Source organism: Budorcas taxicolor, chromosome 17 (genome assembly GCF_023091745.1).
Source record: "Budorcas taxicolor isolate Tak-1 chromosome 17, Takin1.1, whole genome shotgun sequence".
Taxonomy (NCBI): domain Eukaryota; kingdom Metazoa; phylum Chordata; class Mammalia; order Artiodactyla; family Bovidae; genus Budorcas; species Budorcas taxicolor.
In genome coordinates, this window is record NC_068926.1 from 71,213,894 (window position 1) to 71,235,900 (window position 22,007).

Genomic DNA, 22,007 nt, shown 5'->3' on the forward strand with positions numbered 1-22,007 from the left:
AGGGAGGGCACGGAGCCGCGGCTGCTGAGGGGGCAGGGCAGGGTGCTGCCACCAGGACTGCAGGGAGGGCCACGCAGGTCGTGGCCACTGCCAGCGACTGTCTGAGACTGGGCAGGGGGCCTCTGGCAGGGAGGCTGAGGGTGGTCTTGGGCCGGCTCCACGCAGCCTGTGCAGGTCACATGGAACCCAGCTGCCCATGGTCTCCGTCCACACCCCTCAGGGTTGGGCCTCAGCAGGGCTGGGGGAGCTGGGCTCACTGTCCTCGCTGTGGGGTCCCACAGGGGGCTGGCACCTGGGTGTCAGGATCCTGCGCCTCCTGCCTCCCACAGGGGTTGGCTCTGGGTAGGTGCTGCCTTCCAGTTCGGTGGTTCTGGAGACCTGTTCCCCAGGATCCTGGCCGAAAGGCCCGGTCAGCTGGTGGGGGTGCTTCCTGCCAGAGACCCTGTGCCCTGGGGGCCCCAGCATACCTCAGTCCTATCACGGGTCAGATCTTCCAAAGCCATGTAAATGTGTGTAGTGTGTATAAAGCTGTTTTGTTTTTCTTTTTTTAAAACCGACTGTCATTAAACACGGTCATTTTCTACTTGCCTGCCTGGGGTGTCTCTGTGCGTGCAAGGCCAGGATAGGGGTGGAGCTGGACCAAGAGTTGGGAGGCTTGGCTGGGGACCCGCACAGTCCTCTGGTCCTCGGGGCCGGGTGTCGCGTTTAGGGCCCCCCCCGCTCCATCTCGTCCTGCCTGAAGGCCTACAGTGGCTTCACAGTCTGCTCCCCATTTCCCCAGCGGCCTCTCAGACCATCGTCCACCAAGCGCTGCTCACGTTTTCCGATCCTGCCACTGTCAGGACACAGAACCGAACTCAAGGATACCGTGGCTGACTCCTCACTCTCTGGGGCCTACTTGCCTGCCACCCTCAGAGAGCCCAGGATCCGCCTGCGATGCAGGAGTGAGTGAAGCCGCTCAGTTGTGCCCGACTCTTTGCGACCTCATAGACTGTAGCCTACCAGGCTCCTCTGTCCATGGGGTTTTTCAGGCAAGAGTACTAGAGAAGGTTGCCATTTCCTTCTCCAGGGGATCTTCCCAACCCAGGTCTCCCGCATAGCAGGCAGACTCTTTACCGTCTGAGCCACCAGGCAATGCAGGAGACCTAGGTTCAGTCTCTGGGTGGGGAAGATCCCCTGGAGAAGGGAATGACAATCCGCTCCAGTATTCTTGCTTGGGGAATCCCATGGCTACAGCCCATAGGGTGCAAAGAGACATGACAGAGCAAGTCACACACACACACACACACCCCTACACACACGCACACACCCCTAAACACACGCACACACCCCTACACACACACACACACCCCTACACACGCACACCCCTACACACACACACCCCTACACACACGCACACACCCCTACACACACACACCCCTACACATACACACACCCCTACACACACACACACCCCTACACACACACCCCTACACACACACACACACCCCTACACGCGCACACCCCTACACACACACACCCCTACACACACGCAAGCACCCCTACACACACACACACACACCCCTACACACGCACACACCCCTACACACACACACCCCTACACACACACACACACCCCTACACACACACACACCCCTACACACACACACACACCCCTACACACACACACACCCCTACACACACACACACCCCTACACACACACACCCCTACACACACACACACACCCCCCCTACACACGCACACCCCTACACACACGCACACACACCCCTACACACACGCACACACCCCTACACACACACACGCCCCTACACACGCACACCCCTACACACACACACCCCTACACACACGCACACCCCTACACACACGCACACCCCTACACACACGCACACCCCTACACACACACACACCCCCCTACACACACACACACACCCCTACACACACACACCCCTACACACACACACACCCCTACACACACACACACCCCTACACACACACACACACCCCTACACACACACACCCCTACACACACACACACCCCTACACACGCACACCCCTACACACACACACCCCTACACACACGCACACACCCGTACACACACACACACCCCTACACACACACACACACCCCTACACACGCACACCCCTACACATACACACACCCCTACACACACACCCCTACACACACACCTACACACACACCCCTCCCTACACACACACACCCACACCCCTACACACACACCCCTACACACACACCCCTACACACACACACCCCTACACACACACACCCCTACACACACGCACACACCCCTACACACACGCACACACCCCTACACACACACACCCCTACACACACACACACCCCTACACACACGCACACACCCCTACACACACACACACCCCTACACACGCACACCCCTACACATACACACACCCCTACACACACACCCCTACACACACACACCCCTACACACACGCACAGACCCCTACACACACCCCTACACACACACACCCACACACACACCCCCTACACACACCCCTCCCTACACACACACACCCCCCCACACACACACCCCTACACACACACCCCTACACACGCACACCCCTACACACACACCTACACACACACCCCTCCCTACACACACACACCCCCTACACACACACACCCCTACACATACACACACACCTACACACACACACCCCTACACACACACACACCCCTACACACACGCACACACCCCTACACACACACACACACCCCCCTACACACGCACACCCCTACACATACACACACCCCTACACACACCCCTACACACACACACCCACACACACACCCCCTACACACACCCCTCCCTACACACACACACACACCCCCACACGCACCCCTACACACACACACCCCTACACACGCACACCCCTACACACACACCTACACACACACACCCCTCCCTACACACACACCCCCTACACACACACACCGCTACACACACACCTACACACACACCCCTACACACACACACCCCTACACACACACACCCCTACACACACGCACACACCCCTACACACACCCCTACACACACACACCCCCACACACACACCCCCTACACACACCCCTCCCTACACACACGCACACCCCTACACACACACACACCCCTACACACACGCACACACCCCTACACACACGCACACACCCCTACACACACACACCCCTACACACACACACACCCCTACACACACGCACACACCCCTACACACACACACACCCCTACACACGCACACCCCTACACATACACACACCCCTACACACACACACACCCCTACACACACGCACAGACCCCTACACACACACACACACCCCTACGTGGATGCTCATAGCGGCGCCTCTCATAGCTGCCAGGTATCAGGTGTTGACATGGGCAGCCATCAGCAGTGGGCCGTTTCTGACCTACTGCCGTGTTCCACCGGATACACGGGTGCCTTCCTGTGTGTCGGCCCGCTCGGCTGTCAGCGCCCCAGGGCAGGGCTGTCGGGAGGCACAGGGCACAGAGTTAAGGAGGGGACGGGGACGTTCGCTCCTCCCCAGCTCTCAGCGGATGCAGCGGGCAAAACAAACACCGGCTGGGCCTAGGCATCCTGCAAGCCCGGCAGTCTCAGCCCATGCTCGCCCCATCCCCAGAGCCACAGGAACGGGGGCTGGGGGGCTGGTCCGGAGCTGGGATACTGGTCCCTGGGCCGCCCATGTGCTCAGCCGCACACCGTCCTCCGGGCGGGGAAACTGAGGCAAGGGAGCCTCCGGCTTCCTCCCGGCCTTCCGGGCCTCGCCTCGTTCCTCCTCACCAGGGCAGCATGCCAGCCCCGGCTGTGAGACGGGGAAGGGCGCCGCTCGAGTCAGGGCGGCGGCTGCTATTTCTGCCCGTGAGCGGCCTTCCCTGGTGCCTCCACTTGGCAGGCGGCCGGGAGGGCCGAGAAACGGACCGAGGCTCCTTTAAGGGGCCCGCGGGGGCGCGCCCGGCCCTTTCGTCAGGGCGGCGACGGCGGCGGCGACGCGCGCGTCAGCGTCAACGCCCGCGCCTGCGCACTGAGGGCGGCCTGCTTGTCGTCTGCGGCGGCGGCGGCAGAGAAGCCCGGCGGCGGCGGCAGAGAAGCCCGGCGGCGGCGGCAGAGAAGCCCAGCGGCGGCGCGAGCGCCCCCGGCCCGGCCCGCCCTTCACCTCCCGCGTCGGCTTCCCCGGGCTAGGAGCGCCCCCGGCCCCGCCTCGGCCCTCCCGATCCTCGCAGCCCGGCCGTGGCCGCCCGCGTCTGCCGCCGCAATGATGATGATGGCGCTGAGCAAGACCTTCGGGCAGAAGCCCGTCAAGTTCCAGCTGGAAGACGACGGCGAGTTCTACATGATCGGCTCTGAGGTAGCCGATCGTTGCCCTCCGGGCCTCCCGGCCGGCCCGGTCCCCGCGGGAGCCTCGGGGCGGGTCTGCGCGCAGGGAACGCGCGTCTCCATTCATCGCGGAGGGCCTGCGTGCGCGTGCGCGGCGTGGCGCATCGGGGCGTGGCCTGTTGGGGCGTGGGCCGAGAAGCCCCGCCCCCCGCCGTCTGGGCACGCCCACCCGTGTCCCGCAGGGACGCGGTGGGCGGATCGGGTCGAGAGCGTGGTCTGTCTGGGCGTGGTCGAGCAGGCCCCGCCCCGCGCCCGGCAGTCTGGGGACGCTCACGCGTGTGCCTGGCCGCGGTGGCCCCGGGTCCGCGCTGAGTTCCACAGCTCCAGCCGGACGTACAGAAACGGGGTGTTGGGTTACCCTTGCTGCCCACGGGGCGAGGACTTGGACCCCTCGCACGCTCCCTGCTCTCGCTCGTTGCCCCAGCTGGAGTCCTGAGACCGCTGATTGGGAACACCGAGCTTAGTCGGGGCTCACCCGCTTGCTGCTCTTTGACTTGGAGTTGGGCGGGTTGGGCGTTCTGATCTTGCATTATCAGTGAGAAGACAGGTTGGGAGAACGATGCTTGATTTTGGATGGCTAGGGCCCAGCCAGCCCTGAGCTAGATCCATCAGCAAATGGGAGGCACCTGGCACTTCGGCTGTCTTGGACTAACTCTGAGTTAGTGCAAGGGAACGAGCCCGGAACCCCTTTATCCTTACCTAAACAGTGACCTTTCAGCACTCTGTGAATCGGCTGGGTGACTGACTCTCACTGGCAGTGTGCACCAAGTATATGAAGTTCTTCCAGTGTCCCTCAGCCTTTGGCAGTCTCCGGTGTGTGCGACCACACACACATTTTAAAATTACAGATCCGCAGTTCAGATGTGCAAGCGCCGAGCAGCAGTGCCCCCCTTTTGTAGAGAGGCGAGTGCGGGTCTTGGGGAGTTACAGCAGTCACAAACGCTTGCTGCTCCCAGCAGCAGTTTTCAGTTTTACGCATTTCACTCTTGTTCTTTTTTACAATTTTTTTTCCCTCTTCATGATTGAATACACTGTGAATGAATTAAGCCTCATGATGGTCACACTCAATGAGGCTTTCGGGATTCCCTGTGACTCCCTGTGGCTTGTCTGACTTGTATTGAGTTATGAGACCCATGTTGTCAGTAGCATCAGAACTTTCTGTGTTTCCATTCCTCACCGGTTTTTATGAAACACGGGGCTGAATGCAACGTATTTTCACATTATCACAGAAACGCTCCTCTTGACAGCTGGCCGTACTGGAGAGAGGCGCCACTGCCTGCCACGTGCCGCAGCTCAGAAAGGGCTTCGCCAGCCTGTGGGCACGGATGCGGCATGTGGTGACTGGCAGGTTAACTAAAGAAACCTTCACCTGATCTAATGGGCAGGAAAAGCGCTCGGTTTAGCATTGGCTCTGAGTCGGTGGTACTTTTGAAAATCAAGCTTGTGTTTACTGGGTGGAGCCTGGTGCCAGGTGGGCAGAGCGTGAGGAGCTCTGGCTCCAGCCTGGTGTCCACGGCACTTGTCTCGGGCGTCTGATGAGATGCTTAGGCTAGACAGCTTCTGCAACTTGCCCTGCAGCACATCTTAGACTGAGAAAGACAACTGCAGTCTTGGTGAGTGAGAAGATTTGTCCTGAGAGGCAGTTTATGGAGACCAGACGGCAGGAGGGAGAGGCAGTTGCCGTCCGGGGCCTGACTTTACAATGTTCAGACCTCAGGAGGCCTGGGCAGGGTTCAGGGCTAGACTGGCGTCTACTCACAGCCAGCAGCTCTTCTGACAGCAGTGGTGCTTGGCCCCCGGGCCGGTTTCCAGCAGGCGCTGGTTTCCAAGAGGTACGCCAGGCAGAGCAGTGCCCACAGCGCCCCACACCACTTGGGGTAGCAGCCTTGCGAGGGTGTCTGCAGCTGCCCCAGTCCTGCCCCCACCAGGGGCAGCCGTCATCACCACACAGAGGCACAGCGGAGAGGAGCCCAGGGGGCCTCCATACCAACACCTTCGTTTTCCATTTGGGAAACCCGGGTCCAGAAGGGGCAAAAGCTGGTGCAGGGAAAACCCAGGGGGCAGACTGAGTCCCCTAAGTTCTGAAGGGACCTCGGGAAGGGCCTAGGAGGCTGGGAAGCCTGCAGGACCTGCACAGTGGTACTGGGGCCATTAGGGTCAGTGTCTTGTCAAAAACCTCCTAGAAACTCTGTGTTTATCCCCAGATGGTAACCACGCTCAAGCCAGATAAGTCGCAAGGGCCTGCCCCTGCAGCAAGGAGCAGGAGGGACGTTGTGGCCGCTCTCGCACGCCGTTCAGCAGCCGTGGTTGTGCAAATCTCTAAACTCATGAAAAATGGAGAAACTGTAAAAAAAAAATACTAAAGTGGGGTAGGTACATGGGAAAATAGCGGAAGTGGGTCCTTCGAGGGTGAGCTTTACAGCTGATGAACATCTGTCAAGAGGAGCAGGGAGGCTGAGAAGAGGGCAGTGTTGCCCGCTCACAGAAGGAGCCAGCGCCCAGCCCAGCGACTGTCCCCTGCCACGTGACGGAGTGGTTGTTTCTGAAAAGTCGGCGAAGCAGTGGAGTTTCTTTGTAAAAACGTTAGGACTAGGTTTGTTTTCGTCCAGTAAGTCGTGCTTTGAGCATCTGGCACAGGCAGGCTGTTGTTTGGGGCAGTGATGCTGTATGCAGCCAATCCAGTGATTGCTGATAAGCGCTTTTAAAACTCTTTGGAAAATTCCTTTGGTATTTCTGGTTTGAGTTTTGTTACTAAACAAAGCAGTAAGGGCCACGGGGGAAATTATCCTACATCTGTCTAAAATTAAAAGCCCTTTTTGGTGTTTATTACATCGTAAAAATATCAGTCTTAAGATAAAAGGAAGAGAGGCCTCACATTTTTGGACTGCGCCAGAGATCTTTAGTGCAAAGTCAGAGCTTCTTGGGGAGCTCTGGGGGGCCGTGTCTCACCAGCGTCCGCGTGGCCCTTCCTGAACTTGGTCCTATCGCCCGGAGGCAGAGCTTACCCCCTGCCAGTGGGCCAGGTGCGAGCCAGACCTTCGCTGCTGGGGAACCCCTGATGTCAGCAGATCGGGCTTTGCCTGCTTTCGTAGCCCGGCGCCTGCAGGCCGCGGGTGGTCTGCGTGTCACTAAGGTGGCAGAGCCTCTGCGCCAGGGCCCTTCCCTTCCCCGAGGAGCCCTGGCCCTCGTAATGAGCCTTCTCGCTTTACCCCTAGGTGGGAAACTACCTCCGTATGTTCCGAGGTTCTCTGTACAAGAGATACCCCTCGCTCTGGAGGCGACTAGCCACTGTGGAAGAGAGGAAGAAAATAGTTGCATCGTCACATGGTAAAAAAACAAAACCTAACACTAAGGGTGCGTCTTCACGAGGGTTTGTAAACCTGTTTCAAAACCACTCGCTTATGTCATGAAGATAAGACGTTTTCACCCCGGCGTGTCTTCACGGCAGTCCCGACCTTAGCGTGGCGGAGCGTCCCCGGGGTGGGGGTGGGCTCCCCGGTGCGGGTGGGGGTCCTCGATCAGGGTGGTCGGGGTCAGGGGATGCCCGGCGGTCGGAGGGCCGGGCGGGGCGCGGGCGCGGTGAAGACGCACTGGTCTGAAAACGTTTTAGGATTGCTGTGATGCTGTGCCATCCGCGGGCGTGCGCCATCCTCACCCTCCATGCGCCCGGGCGGTGGGGCGGCCCTGGCCCCGCCCCCCTCCGGGCTTTCACCGCTTCGCTCCCCGCCCCTCCCCGTCCCCACCCCCCAGCCCATCCCGTGGCACCTGGTCTGGCAGCCGGTCCGCTAGCGCTGGCTCGTGTGCATGTTTGCTCCATGCTGTGTGCCTGCCCCTGGGCCACAGGGCGCCGCCTCCGGGCCCGGGCACCAGGGCGCCCTGGGGCAACCGGCCCGCGCCCGAGTGTGCGCGCCCGTGTGTGTGTGTGTGTGTGTGTGTGCGCGCGCGCGCGCGCGCGCGCTCTCCGCAGTCTGTCAGGTGTGAGTGTGTCCGTGGCGCTGCCGTGGTTTCTCCACCGCGTTCTTCTCTCCACCGCGTTCTTTTAACGCAGGAGCCGGAGCCTCTTGTCCGCACACTGCTGTGACCTTTCAGCCCCTCCCTGGCCCTCCTGCGCCGGGTGCAGCGCCGGTCACTAACCCTGCGCCCCTAGCTGCGCTTGCCCCTGGTGAGCCTTGGCGACCGCAGGCCTGGTGCTGCCTGGGGAGCCACCTTCTCCTAACCCCCGTCTCCACCCGGCTCCCTAGGCAAGCTGTGGTCGGATTGCCGAGAACTCGGGCTCCCAGGGCGCTGGCGCCGGGGCCAGGAGTTCTCGTTGCGTGTGCAGCAGCTCTTTCCAACTCTCTGGGCTCTTGTTTTAAAAGAAAAGTGTTTGTCATCCCTCATCCCATCTCCACCTCGCTTCGTGTCGTGGACTGCAGCGGTGTCAGACCTCTTCCCGCCGGCCGGCTCACTCTGGAGCCCTCCTGTCCCCAGAGGCCCTGTGGCTGGAGCCCGAGCAGGCGGCCCGGCAGGGCTTCTGGAGAAAGCCAGGGTCCAGGCCGCCCCTTTGGAAGAGGCCCGCATCGGGCAGTCGTGAGGTCCACAGCCGCTTCCCCCACCTCCTGCATGTGAGGACCTCGGTGTGCTGCGTCTCCTGGCTGCTCCTGCCCGCCGCCCGCCCACGGGCTGACCGCAGCCCCATCTCTTGCAGATCATGGATACACGACCCTGGCCACCAGCGTGACCCTGCTGAAAGCCTCCGAGGTGGAGGAGATCCTGGACGGCAACGACGAGAAGTACAAGGCCGTGTCCATCAGCACCGAGCCCCCCACCTACCTCAGGTACCGCCGGCCCCCCGTGATCACAGGCCATCTTCTCCAGGGTTCCAAGTGTCTGTCTTTGGAATTTCTAAGAAATGTAAGCCAAGCCCTGGGTTCTGGAGAGTTGTTAAGAATGCTTTGAAAGGCAGAACAATGAGTGGCCTAGGTTCACTCCCAAAAGAAACACACAGCAGTTTTGAAGTAGAAACTTGGGTCCTTTGAAAGCACGTTTATGTTCCCATTTGAACAGGCGAGGGTCATGGGGACGTTGCTGCTTGTGGGTAGTGTTTGTTCATTCAGACTTATCAGCAAAACTTGGACACGCTAATAGACAAGTAGATAAAGGGTGTAGAGCAGACACACAGGGGGAACGGTGCAGTATCGTTTCTAAAATGCAGAGTAAAAATAGGCAGAGCCGGCAGCATGAAGAAGCAGGGAGGGAGGGAGGGAGCTGGGCCGCTCTGCACCGTGGCTGCCCTGCGCCAGGCTCTGCGGCAGCCTCAGCCTTGTTTGGATCTCCGGCCCATTCGTCTCAGCCCCGGGAAGCACTGTACAACGAGGGCCGTCCTGAACCCAGAGATACCCTTGGTGGTGTGGGAGAGTCCTGCCTGGGGGAGGCGGATGGCAGCAGAGAGCCGGGGCTGCGTCTGTGTGCTGGGCAGGCAGACCGGCAGTGAGCCCGGGCCACATGAGTGAGGCGGGCAGCAGGCCTGCTGGCACCTTCAGCTCTCCGGGCACGAGACCCAGGGCACTGGCAGTGGGGGAGGAGGGGGAGGGGGCGGGCACGTGGACAATCCCCTTCCAGGTTTTCTCCCAACTGCACCATTGGATTCTTTTTCTAAACCCCCCCCCCTGCCCCCGCCACCCCCCGAAGAAGGTGGTGTGCTCACGGCCTGGCTCATTGTAGACGTGAGCGCTGCAGATGGCTTTTCTCGCCCCGGTGGTGCGGTGAGGATGGCGGCATAGCCGGGCTTCCCTAGAGAAGTCACTGGAGGAGATTCCGTGCACGTGGATGGGGCTTTGAGATCCGCCTGCGCAGCCGGGAACCTTGTGTGGGGCAGTGAACGCTCCTGGCTGAGTCCATCACATGAAGGAGAGAGCTAGGCCAATAGCCTCCTGTTACTGGGCAGTGAGAACTGCTGTGTGGCGGTGGGGCTGCAGGCAAGCCACCAGTGGGCTCCACTGTCAGGATGCGCCTGCCCAGCGCCCAGCCAGCCCCTAGGAGGGGTGGCACGCCCCCTCCCCCACACTAGCCAGGTCGGGCAGGGCCCGGATGACCCCCGGGGCTCTTGGACAGACCTCTCTGCAGTGGAAGGGAGACTGAGTGGTGGGACTCAGATGCCCGGACCCTGCGTGGCGCTCTGTCGTGCCACTTGCATGCTGCAACGTGACTTGCATTGTCCACGTGAGGCCATCAGGCAGGAGGGGTCAGCCGGGCAGACTCGGCCTAGATACGAGAGGCTGCTGCAAGAGGGGAGCTGCCCTCGGGGGACCTGGGTGACAGCTCTGGCTGGAGACTCAATGGGGAAAAGTGTGATGGTCCACGCCCATGCTGCCCACATGGGCCCAGCGCGCCAGCTTCGCCCGTGGAAGTTACAAAGGACCCGACCTCGCAGGCGACCCCCGGAGATGGGAGGCACCTGATCTGAGTGGGCACCTTTTCCCTCTTGGCCTGCAGGCCCGGAGTAGAAACTTTGAGCCAGATGGCCTGTGGCGGGGACCCCGCCTCGCCGCCTCAGCTCTTGGTCCTGCCCACGTTAGCCCCGGGCCCTGTTTCCCCAGGTCTCTGGTGTCAGGGCAGGGCAGGAGATTCGGGAGGGGGGGGGTCCTGGCTCCCTTCGGTGTGTGGCTCCCCCTGCCCCACCCCAAGGGGTGCGAGGGGCCCCCGCTGCAGAGAGGAGTGAAAAGGCCACCGCCTCTCCCCCCGCCCCCCATCCTGGAAGGGTGCTGTCTTAGCGGGAAACTAGGCGGACGTCACCAGTGGTGACACGCTGTGGGACAGGGCTGCAGAGGTGAGTTGTGCAGTCGCTGGGCTGATTGCTCCCTGGGCCACCGGGACGTGGCCCAGGGGTGACGAGCAGTCTCGCAGACGGACAGCCAAGCCCGGGAGCCTCAGCTCAAAATGGCCTTTGTTATTTTCTTTGTAGTAAACGCCCCCTGTAAATTGGAGAGAAGGGCTCCCCCTGTGGGACGCGAGTTCCTTGAGTTACTTTGAGCCCCACTTTCTAGAGTATCTTCCCATCCCTGAAGGCCCGGAGGCCAGAGGCGTTACCTGTCTCAGGCTGGACTATACGTCTGAAACAACAGCCTGATCGAAAGTGTGCAAACCCCCGGGGACTCTCAGCCGCCCGCTGAGGGCAGGGCCCCACCCCAGGTCGGGACCCTCTCTATGTCTCCAGCCCTGGCCCCCTGCCCAACCATTGACCCGAGCCTCCTCTCTGCTGCCCTCGGGGCTCTCCTGGAAATCTGCCCCCCACCCCCCTGTGAACCCTGACCTTCTTTCCTGAGTGCCCAGCCCAGCACACAGCACAGAGTGACAGCTCGTGGACTGGGCTGGGACCCCCTGCCCTCTCCTCCCCTAAAACTGGTGACCCCAAGCAGGTGCCACTCGGAGCCTGGAGAATCGCCACCGCGGAGCTGGGCGCACAGAGGTCCACGCTGGGGCCTGGGCCCAGCAGGGGCTCAGCGGGCGTCCACTGGCCACGACCTGGCGGCTAGGGGCAGCTTCTGGCCCATAGGCTGAGCAGGTGGGTGTCCTTGTCTCCCAGGGAACAGAAGGCCAAGAGGAACAGCCAGTGGGTACCCACCCTGCCCAACAGCTCGCACCACCTAGATGCCGTGCCCTGCTCCACCACCATCAACAGGAACCGCATGGGCCGCGATAAGAAGCGGACCTTCCCACTCTGGTGAGGGGCCTCGGCCGTGCGGCCTCCCACCTGCGGGCTGTTTCCCACTGTCTGCTCGTCAGCGGCGCCCCTGCGTCCTTGGAAAGCGGTTATCACCCCTGGGTCTAAGGAGGGGGCACGCCTGTTTTCCTTGCCCCCCCGCCGCCCCCGTCTCTTCCCTCTTCCCCATCCTAAAGGGCAGGCGTGAGCGCGGAGCTGCCTTGCTCTCCGTGCTCTGGGGCTCCCTCGGGGTCCAGGCTGCAGGCGGGGAGCCCCGGGCACTTGGCCACCGAGGCTCCCCAGCGTCCCCCCCGCCCCTGCCCGGTCAGCACCCCTCCTTCCCTGCTCCCCCAGCCGCTCCTCGACCCTCCTGCCCCTCGGCCTTTGTTCCAAGGTTTCTTCTTCTGGACATACCCTTTCTTCCCCAGAGCTGCTGGGAGAATCCTGCCTGCTCTGAAGCTTAAACCTCTCTTCCTGGGGGGAACGTCTGAGCTTGTCCCGCTGCCCAAGTCGGCAGCTCCCCTCCCGCCCCGCGTGGACCCCCGCCGGCCCTGTCTCTGCCGGCTCAGCCCGTAGTGGACAGGTCCTCTCTGGGCAGGTCTCAGTGACCAGTGGTGCAGAGAGGGAGGCCCTGGGCACAGGGACACAGCCCGCTTTGCTGAGCATGCGGCCGCTTCCCTTCCAGCTTCGACGACCACGACCCAGCTGTGATCCACGAGAACGCGTCCCAGCCCGAGGTGCTGGTTCCCATCCGACTGGACATGGAGATTGACGGGCAGAAGCTGCGGGACGCCTTTACCTGGAACATGAATGGTCCGTCCGCCGCCCTGGCTGGCGTGCACTCAGCTCTGTCTGCCTGGTGTGGGGGGGGTCCTGTCGTCACCCAGGGGTGGGTGGCAGAGGAGGCAGGGCTGGGGGAAGCCAGGGCTGAGCGGCCTGACCTTAGGCCCCGCGGTCCACCGGTGGTTCCCCACCTCCGTCTTCGTTTCAGAGAAGCTGATGACCCCGGAGATGTTCTCAGAGATTCTCTGTGACGACCTGGATCTGAACCCGCTGACATTCGTGCCGGCCATTGCCTCCGCCATCAGACAGCAGATTGAGTCCTACCCCACGGACAGCATCCTGGAAGACCAGTCAGACCAGCGCGTCATTATCAAGGTGGGCGGCTCCTCACCCGCAGCAGGCCTGCCTTGTCCTCGGGGCTTGCGAGGTGCGGAGGTGCGTGGCGGCCTCAACGGGAGCTTGTCTGGGGTCCGTGTTGTGGGGCAGGGCTCTGGAAGGCTGTCTCTTGGGCAGCTTGTCCCAGGAGGGGCACGGGCCGACTTCTGAGGAGGGCATCACGTTCTGGGCGCATCCAGGTGCTGCTGCGGCCTTGCCAGGCGTGGAGTGGAAGCTGGGTGGTCCCAGGGGTGGCCCAGCTGACGGGCAGAGCAGGGAGGGGCACGGCGAGGCGGGCACACTGCCACTCTTGTGGGCAGGCTGGGCCAGGCACACCCCATGCTGTCTCAGCAACCCCCGCAGTCCTGGGGGGCGTCACGAGAAAAGAGGGGGCCACCTGCCCCGAGCCCCCCTCAAGAAGGGCTGCCTGGTGGTGAACAGTATCTCCCTGTGGTTCCGATTTGCGTTTCCCTGTTGATTTGTTTTTCTTCAGTGGCTCAGTCCAGCTGTTGGGGATGCATGGACTGCAGCACGCCAGGCTTCCCTGCCCTTCACCGTCTCCCGGAGCTTGCCCAGACTCACGTCCATCGAGTCAGTGATGCCATCCAACCATCTCTTCCTCTGTCGTCCCCGTCTCCCTCCTTCAGTCTTTCCCAGCATCAGGGTCTTTTCCAATGAGTCAGTTCTTCGAATCAGGTGGACAAAGTATTGTAGCTTCAGCATCAGTCCTTCAGTGAATATTCAGGACTGGTCTCCTTCAGAATGGACTGGTTGGATCTCCTTGCAGTCCAAGGGACTCTCAAGAGTGTTCTCCAACACCACAGTTCAAAAGCATCAATTCTTCGGTGCTCAGCTTTCCTTATGGTCCAGCTCTCACATCCCCACATGGCCAGTGGAAGCCCATGGCCTTGGGTATGGACCTTTGTGGGCCTCCCTCGCTGCTTAGGGGCCCTGCTGGCCGTCTGCTTATCTTCTGCGTCTGCTGCAGTCCTTCCCATTTTTGAGTCCGGGCTTTGTTGTTTTCTTGTTGTTTCATCAGTTCCCTGTATCTTATACAGAGCGATCTGTTTTCAGATCCTGTGATGTGCAGATGTTTTCTTCCACGGGTTGCCTTTTTATGTTGTTGATAGTGTCTTTCGATGCATAGAAGTTTTTTATTTTGGTGAAGTCCAGTTTATTTTTTCGCTTATCACCTATGCCTTTGACGTCATATCTGAGAAATCACTGCGAAATCCAGCGTCATGAAGCTTTGCTCTGTTTTTCTGAAAGTTTTATAGATTGAGCTCTTCCGTTTGTATGTCCCATCTATTCTAAGCTAATTTCTGTCTGTGGGATTAGGTAAGGGTCCCACTGCATTCTTCCGCGTGTGTATGTTCTTTTTTCCCAAAACCACTGGTTACAAAGACTATCCTTCATTGAGTGGTCTTGGCATCTTTGTTGACAATCATTTGACCACCTATCTGAGAGCTTGTTTCTGGGCTGCCCCATTGGTCCATGTGTCTGGTTTTGTGTTAGTCCCACCGTGCGCTCATTGCTGTATCTTTGCAGTCAGTTTTGAAACCAAGAAGTGTGAGCTTCCAGCTTTTGTTGCTCTTTTCATCATTGTTTTGACCAGACATCCTTTGCCTTTCCTTAGATTCCATACGAATTTTAAGATTTTTTTCCTATTTCTGCAGAAATGCTATCAGGATTTTGATAGGGATTACATTGGCTTTGTAGATTGCTTTGGGTATTCATGTTCAGTTCAGTTCAGTCGCTCAGTCACGTCCGACTCCTCGAGACCCCATGAACCGCAGCACGCCAGGCCTCCCTGTCCATCACCAACTCCCGGAGTCCACCCAAACCCATGTCCATTGAGTCGGTGATGCCATCCAACCATCTCAGCCTCTGTCGTCCCCATCTCCTCCCTCCTTCAGTCTTTCCCAGCATCAGGGTCTTTTCCAGTGAGTCAGCTCTTCGCATGAGGTGGCCAAAGTATTGGAGCTTCAGCTTCAGCATCAGTCCTTCCCATGAATATTCAGGATTGATGTCCTTTAGGATGGACTGATTGGATCTCCTCGCAGTCCAAGGGACTCTCAAGAGTCTTCTCCAACACCACCGTTCAAAAGCATCAGTTCTTCAGCGCTCATCTTTCTTTATAGTCCAACTCTCACATTCACACATGACTCCTGGAAAAACCATAGCCTTGACAGCTTAACAATTTTAAGTCTTCCAATCCATGGACGTGGGATGTTTTTCCGTTTGTTTATGTCTTTAATTTTTTTCAGCGTGTTTTATGTTGTTCACTGTACAAGTCTTCCATCTCCTTGATTAAGTTCATTTCTAAGGATTTTGTTCTTTTTGATGCTGTTGTAATTTCTCCATGCTTCCTTTCTCGGATTGCTCAGTGTTGGCGTTCAGAGATGCAGCTGGTTTTTGCATGTGGACATTGTGCCCTGCTGCCTTGCTGAGCCCACTCACTAGTTCTGACTGTATCTTGTTAGTGTCTTAAACTCTTCATATGAGATCATAACATCTCGGAACAAAGACAGTTTTACTTCTTCCTTTATTTTTCTTGCCCAATTGCACTGAGTAGAAATTCCAACGCCATATTGAATCAAAGTGGCAAGACTGGGTATCCTTGGCTAGTTCCTGACCTTAGAGGAAAAGTTACCAGCCCTCTACCATTGTGGGTGATACTTGCAGTGATTTTTTGGACTGAGTTAATCTTGTAGACGTAGTTTCCATTTGTTCTTAGTTTACTGAGTGCTTTTATCATGAAAGCATGCTGAATTTTGTCCAGTGCTTTTTTCCCCGATTATTGAGATGGCTGTGTGGTTTTGTCCTTCGTTCTGTTCACGTGGCTCATTGCACTGATGGGTTTACTTACTGAGCCATCCTCACGTTGCCAGAGCAAGTCCCCCCACTTAGGATTCGTGCCACATCACATCATCTGTAACGGTGTATAACGCTGACGTGCTGCTAAGTGTAGGTTTGCTCGTGTCTGCTGAGGTTGCATATCAATGTTCACAGTGAGTATTGGTCTGTGCTTTTCCTTTCTTGTGGTGTCTTTGTCTGGCTTTGGTATCAAGGCAGTGAGTTATGAAGTGTTCCTTCCTTGTCAGTTTTTTGGCAGGATCTGATAAGGATTGGTGTTAGTTCTTGAAATGTTTGGTAGAATTCACCAGTAAAGCCATCAGATCCAATCTTTCTTTGTAGGGAGTTATCCAATTACCAACACATCTTCCTCGGTAGTTAATCCCTTTACAGAGAGATAGGGGTTGTTTTCCTTACCCCAACTAGCAGCACAGGGGCGCGGCCGAGAATGAAGGGGGTCGTTCTGGAGAGAAGGGGTGGTGAGGGTGCGGCCTGGCCCTGGAGGGGGGCCACTCCAGCTCACATCTGTGCTCCTGGGCCAGCTGAACATCCACGTGGGGAACATCTCCCTGGTGGACCAGTTCGAGTGGGACATGTCGGAGAAGGAGAACTCGCCCGAGAAGTTCGCCCTGAAGCTGTGCTCCGAGCTGGGGCTGGGCGGGGAGTTCGTCACCACCATTGCCTACAGCATCCGGGGACAGCTGAGCTGGCATCAGAAGACCTACGCCTTCAGGTAGGGGCTCGGACGGGTGGCCGCCCCCACCCCCCTCTGCGGGGATGCCTCCGGGACTTCCTGGGGCCTCGGTGCCAGCTGACCGAGAGCCGCCCCGTGCACTCGGGGGCCTGTCGCCTCCTCCCGTCCCCTGTCCCAGCGGGGACATTACTGAGACCCTCGCCTATCCCCTGGCCTTGGGCTCAGTCTTGGACAGGTCTGCCCCCGCCGAGGGGGGTCTGGAGGCCACTGCCGCCTCTTGTTCAGTCCACGAGCAGGCGGCAGGTGCCCCGTGGGAACGAGGGGGGCGTTCAGGCTGCCCACAGAGCGGGGAGGGGATCTGGTCCCAGGTGCTGGCGGCAGTGGACACGGGCGGGCTCCTCGAGACCCTGGCGTGCCTTCCGATTGCCAGCAGCCCCGGACCCGGTGGAGCTCGCCCCGGGGAACCCCATCCCTTGGGCCCACTTCCACTGCGGGAGGCTTCCAAACCGGATGTTAGCCTTTACGTGGCTGTTCAAGCTGTCACCGTCCCCATGTGGAGGCCGTTACCAAGGGACCGCCCTTGACAGGGAACAGCTGAGGGAGCGTGTGGGGCTGTTTTCGTCTCAGCTGCTTCTCCAGAAACCCCGGGAGGCAGCGCCCACCATGTTCCTGGGACTCTGAGCAAGAGAGGGAACAGCCGCCACACGGGACCCCCCGTGACCGCCAGCAGCCCTGGGGTCCAGGCCACAGACGGGTCCAGGCCATGCCCCAAGTCCGGTGGGAGGCCTGCTCGCGGCACCTGTCCACTCGTGGCTCATGAGCTGGGGCCAGCCTGGGGGGGTCCTCGCTTCCCAGAGCAGATCCTGAGGTCACTGGAGGCTGACTCAGAACGCCCCTCTCACTGCCGTGCAGCAGGGGACTCGGAGCGGGTCCCCTCACAGGCCTGGCCGAGCCCCTCCTGCTCTGACATTCAGGGGCCCTGGAGACTTCTACCCAGGTGGCACTACTGGTAAAGAACCCCCCTGCCAGTGCAGGAGAGACGTAGGTTCGATCCCTGGGTTGGGAAGATCCCCTGGAGGAGGGCATGGCAACCCACTCCAGTATTCTTGCCTGGAGAACCCCATGGGCAGAGGAGCCTGGCGGGCTACTGTCCGTGGCGTTGCAAAGAGCTGCACACGACTGAGTGACTAACACTTTTCAAGAGTTCGTTACACATTCCAGATACAGGTCCCTTACCACGTATCTGAAGATACATGGGCACGTATCTTCTCCCTTCTTGTGGGTTTGTAGTTCACTTACGTGGCAGCGTCCTTTGCAGCACAAAGGCTTGTGACAGTGTCCAGTTTATGTTTTCTCCTCGCGTTGCTTGTGCTGCTGGTGGCATAGCTGAGGAACCGTGGCCGCCGGGTCCTGTCCCAGCACTGCTTGTTGGAAGGACTGCCCTTTCCCCATCGAGTGGGCTGGGCCCCTTGTCAAGTCAGTTGATCTTACCCAGGAGGGTGACACCGAGTTTTGTCCCCTCCTCCCGGTTGGGGAGGTGTGGAGGGGTATCACTCCCTGCAGTCTTGTTCTCATCTACCAGGTGGGCACAGCCGCGCCTCCCAGCTGGCCTGCCGCACCCGTGAGGTTGTCAAAGTGAGGTCCCGTTGAAGACACCCCTCCGGGCCCTCTGCCTGCTCCGACACAGCCTCCCTGCTTTCACCTGGCGGGTGGTGGGAATGCAGGGTCCCAGGTGGCCTTGAGGCCCAGGAAGCCAAAGGCCTGGGAGGGTGGGCTCCTGGCTCCAGGCCCCTCCTTCCAGGCCTGAGCAGCCCTTGGTTGAGAACAACCCCCTGGGATGCAATCTTCCCGGAGCCACAGGGAGGTAAACACAGGGCCTCCCGGACCCGCGCCTATTTAAGTTTAGAGGAAGACGTATTTGCTCCCGTCGGTGTGGGCTTGACTTTTGTGTCCGCTGCCCCCGAGGAAGGCAGCTGGGAGCCCGCAACGTGAGGAGTGACGTTTGGGTCTGTAGCGCTGGCTTCTGGATTGCCGCAGCACGACCTGGCTGGGAAGCGGCTGTCGGCAGGGGCGGCCGGGGCGGCCCAGCCACCGGCCTGGGACTCGGAGGCACCGGCCTGGGACTTGGGGGCACCGGCTCGGGCCCCAGCCCCCACGCAGTGGGTGTGTGCTGGCTGTTTGGTGGCAGTGGTCCTCTGAAACTCCTCGCAGCAAGGACACTGTCCCCATTTTCCAGATGAGGAGTTAAAACTAAGGCCAGGGGCCTGTTTTTTCCTGTGCTGTCCCCTGGGGACCCCCACCCTCCCTCTGGGGGCTGACTCTGTAGGGCTCCCGGCAGGCTGACTCCTGGGGCCGAGCACCAGTGGCCCAGCAAGAGGCCAGAGGACCCAGAGGCCAGCGTGGCGGCTGCGGGCAGGGCAGGCGAGGGCGCAGCTGAGGCTCGCTGGCGGGCTGGGCCTGGCTCTCCAGGCAGAGGCAGCGCCTCGCCGAGGCTGATCCCCAGCCCTGAGTCCACTTCGCCAGAGGGTGTGCAGACTCCTCGGATGGAGTCTGGGCACATCTTTGAGGGGCCCCGGCATGGAGTAGTCAGGGCTTATGGCTTCTGGGCCCCGTGACGTGGGCCGAGGGCCCCCCTGCGGGCTGGTCAGGGCAGGGGCCCTGGGACCCCACTCCTGGGTGGATGGACTCCTTCGCTCTCCTTTCTCCTGGACGCTGAGCGGGGCGGACAGCCCTCCTCCTCCCTGCAGGCCCACTGGGAATGGCTGGGCCCGCAGCACTGTCCTGTGGACCCCTCCCCACATGCAGATCCGAGATGCCACGTTGGCAGCGTGCCCGGCCACCCTGTGTCGGGAGCCGGGCGCAGAAACCAGGCTCCACGTCCTGTCTGCCCGCGGCGGGTGGACACTGCTTTCTGGGGGCCTCTCCGGCAGCTGCTCTGCGAGCCGTCTACCTCTCCCATCTTCCACAGCGAGAACCCCCTGCCCACGGTGGAGATCGCCATCCGGAACACGGGGGACGCTGACCAGTGGTGCCCGCTGCTGGAGACCCTGACGGACGCCGAGATGGAGAAGAAGATCCGCGACCAGGACCGGAACACGAGGTGCGGCCCCAGCCCCTTCCAGGGACAGCCCCGGGCAAGGGGTCCCAAGCTAGCCCTCGGGCAGCCCTGACCGCAGCCCAGAGCAGGCCCACTCTCCCTGGGGAGGGGGCAGGACAGGGCGGCTTCGGGCCCCCACGCAGCAGAGCAGCCAAGGGAGGGGCTAGGGGCTCCTGCCCCCTCACTCGGTTGCCTGAGAGATCCGGGGGTCGCTGCCCTCCCCCTCCCACAGGCGGATGAGGCGTCTGGCCAACACGGCCCCGGCCTGGTGATCACCCCGCGGCGCCTGGCTCCCAGGGAGCGTCTGGAGATCGGCCCGCCTCTCCTCCATCTTCTGGCTCGGAGGGGACCAGGCGGGGGCAGCCCGGCCATCCTGAAGAACGGGCCAGGGGCCTCCTGGTCCCCGCCGCCCAGGGACACATTCCGTCTGCTGAGCCCGTCCCCACCACCCGTCTCTGGTCAGGAGAGGCCGAGTTGAGCTGTGTTTGTTTTTTGTATAGAAGCCCCAGGCAGGGCAGCAATACTTTCTAAATAAAAAGGCAACAGGTTCTGTTTCTTCAAAGTGGTGGCACGGAGCTGAGAACAGGGGCAGCATGGCACGGGCTGGGCCCTCACCCTCCTGCGCGCATGTCCCAGCTGGGCCTCAGCAGGGCTAGGGCGCCCCCGGACTCCCCACCCGACAACCACGAGCAGGGCCAGGGCTCCACTCAGCCCTGCGAGCTGCCCCTCCTGCCCCCACCAGAGTTTGACTCCCCGTGGCTCCCACCCGCCCAGCTCAGCAAGTCCTTGGAGTCCCAGGCGGGTGGGAAGTGGTGGGGCGCAGAGGGCAGGGCCGCCTGCCAGTCCCAGCCCGGCCCCCAGCCAGGAGCCTGGCTTCTCTGTCCCTTGCAGGGGCCCCGTCCTGTGCGGGCGCTGCTGGTGGGCCTGCGGGCCTGTGCCCACCTGTTCCACTGCAGCTGGTGGGCACCACTCTGGCCACACCTCTCAGCACCACGTGCCTGACAGGAGAGCTGGGGCCCACCTCCACCTGCAGCCGGTGCTCCAGCGGGGCCCAGTGCCAGTTCACCACGTGACCCTGCATCTTCTGTGACGTGGACGGGTCCCCACGCAACCTGGAAATGGCACCCAGGAGAGTGGCACCTGGGGGCTTCCTCCTCCCGGGACCAGGCCCCGCAGGTGACCCAGGCCCAGTCGCGTTAAGCCTGTGGGCCCAGGCCCTGGACCTTCCGTTGCTGGCACCAACACGGCGGGGGCCTCACAGTGGGAGGGGCGGAGCTCCGAGGGTTTCCAGCTGCGGGGTGGGCTGCGATGGGCCTCGCCCCTGGGCTTGGGGGTCTCGTGAGCACATCCTAGGAACACGTGCTCCAGCCTCTGCCCTCCATACAGGGCAAGGGGACAGCAGGGCTTCAGAGAGAAAGGCTCCAGGCCCAGCTGGCCTCGCGGACACTGGGCTCCCCCACTAGGGGGGATGTTCCAGCCATAGCAGGAGGTGGCCTGAGCCCCAGAGCCGGTGGGGGATGACACTGCCTGCCTCCCCTGCTGGCCAGGCGGCACCTGCCTGGGAGAGGCCCGGGGCGGGGCCTTCACCTGCCTACCCACTGCCGGGCCCGCTGCTGGGCCAGAGGTTTCACGACAACATTAAGGTCCGACTCCACAGCAAGTCCTTTTATCCTCTGTGAAAGTGACAGCCGGCGGCTGCTGGTGCCGACCCAGGAGTAAACCACTATGTGGACTGGTCCTCTGATGCCCGTGAGCTGGGGGCCAGGTGAGGCTCACGCGGGCCTCAGCTGTAAGCGGCAGGGGCGGAGCTTCCCAGAGGCCTTTGCCTCAGCCACTGGACTCTGCAAACGTGACACTTGAGGCTTTGGAATCACAGAAAGGGCCTGGCCCTCTTCTGCACCTGGCCCGTCCTTCAGTGGCCTGGCTGGGAAATGAGGCAGAGGTCCCCTTGGGGGTTGCTAGTTTGGGACAGGAGGACCTAGGGAGGCGTCAACGGAGGACCCCCACAGCCAAAGCTCAGCAAAACCCAGCATCCCAGTCCCAGCCCTGCCCCTGAGGTCTGAGCCCCGTCAGTGGGAGCTGGCGTACAGCG

The 22,007-nt window shown here is 60.8% G+C and overlaps 1 protein-coding gene across 2 annotated transcripts; it reads left to right on the forward strand.

Moving 5' to 3' along the window:
* Window positions 1-4,136: 4,136 nt before the first annotated feature.
* Window positions 4,137-20,477, forward strand: SMARCB1 (SWI/SNF related, matrix associated, actin dependent regulator of chromatin, subfamily b, member 1). 2 transcript variants are annotated; one of them, XM_052654581.1, is made up of 9 exons: window positions 4,137-4,400; window positions 7,645-7,756; window positions 9,117-9,246; window positions 11,994-12,131; window positions 12,796-12,923; window positions 13,102-13,268; window positions 16,667-16,857; window positions 19,787-19,918; window positions 20,148-20,477. In XM_052654581.1, the coding sequence occupies exons 1-9, from the start codon at window positions 4,308-4,310 to the stop codon at window positions 20,185-20,187; spliced, it is 1,131 nt and encodes a 376-aa protein (XP_052510541.1). In that variant the 5' UTR covers window positions 4,137-4,307; the 3' UTR covers window positions 20,188-20,477. The 2 variants fall into 2 exon arrangements, with proteins under 2 accessions (XP_052510541.1, XP_052510540.1); XM_052654580.1 differs by having other exon boundaries at window positions 4,138-4,400; window positions 7,645-7,783.
* The last annotated feature ends 1,530 nt before the right edge of the window (window positions 20,478-22,007 follow it).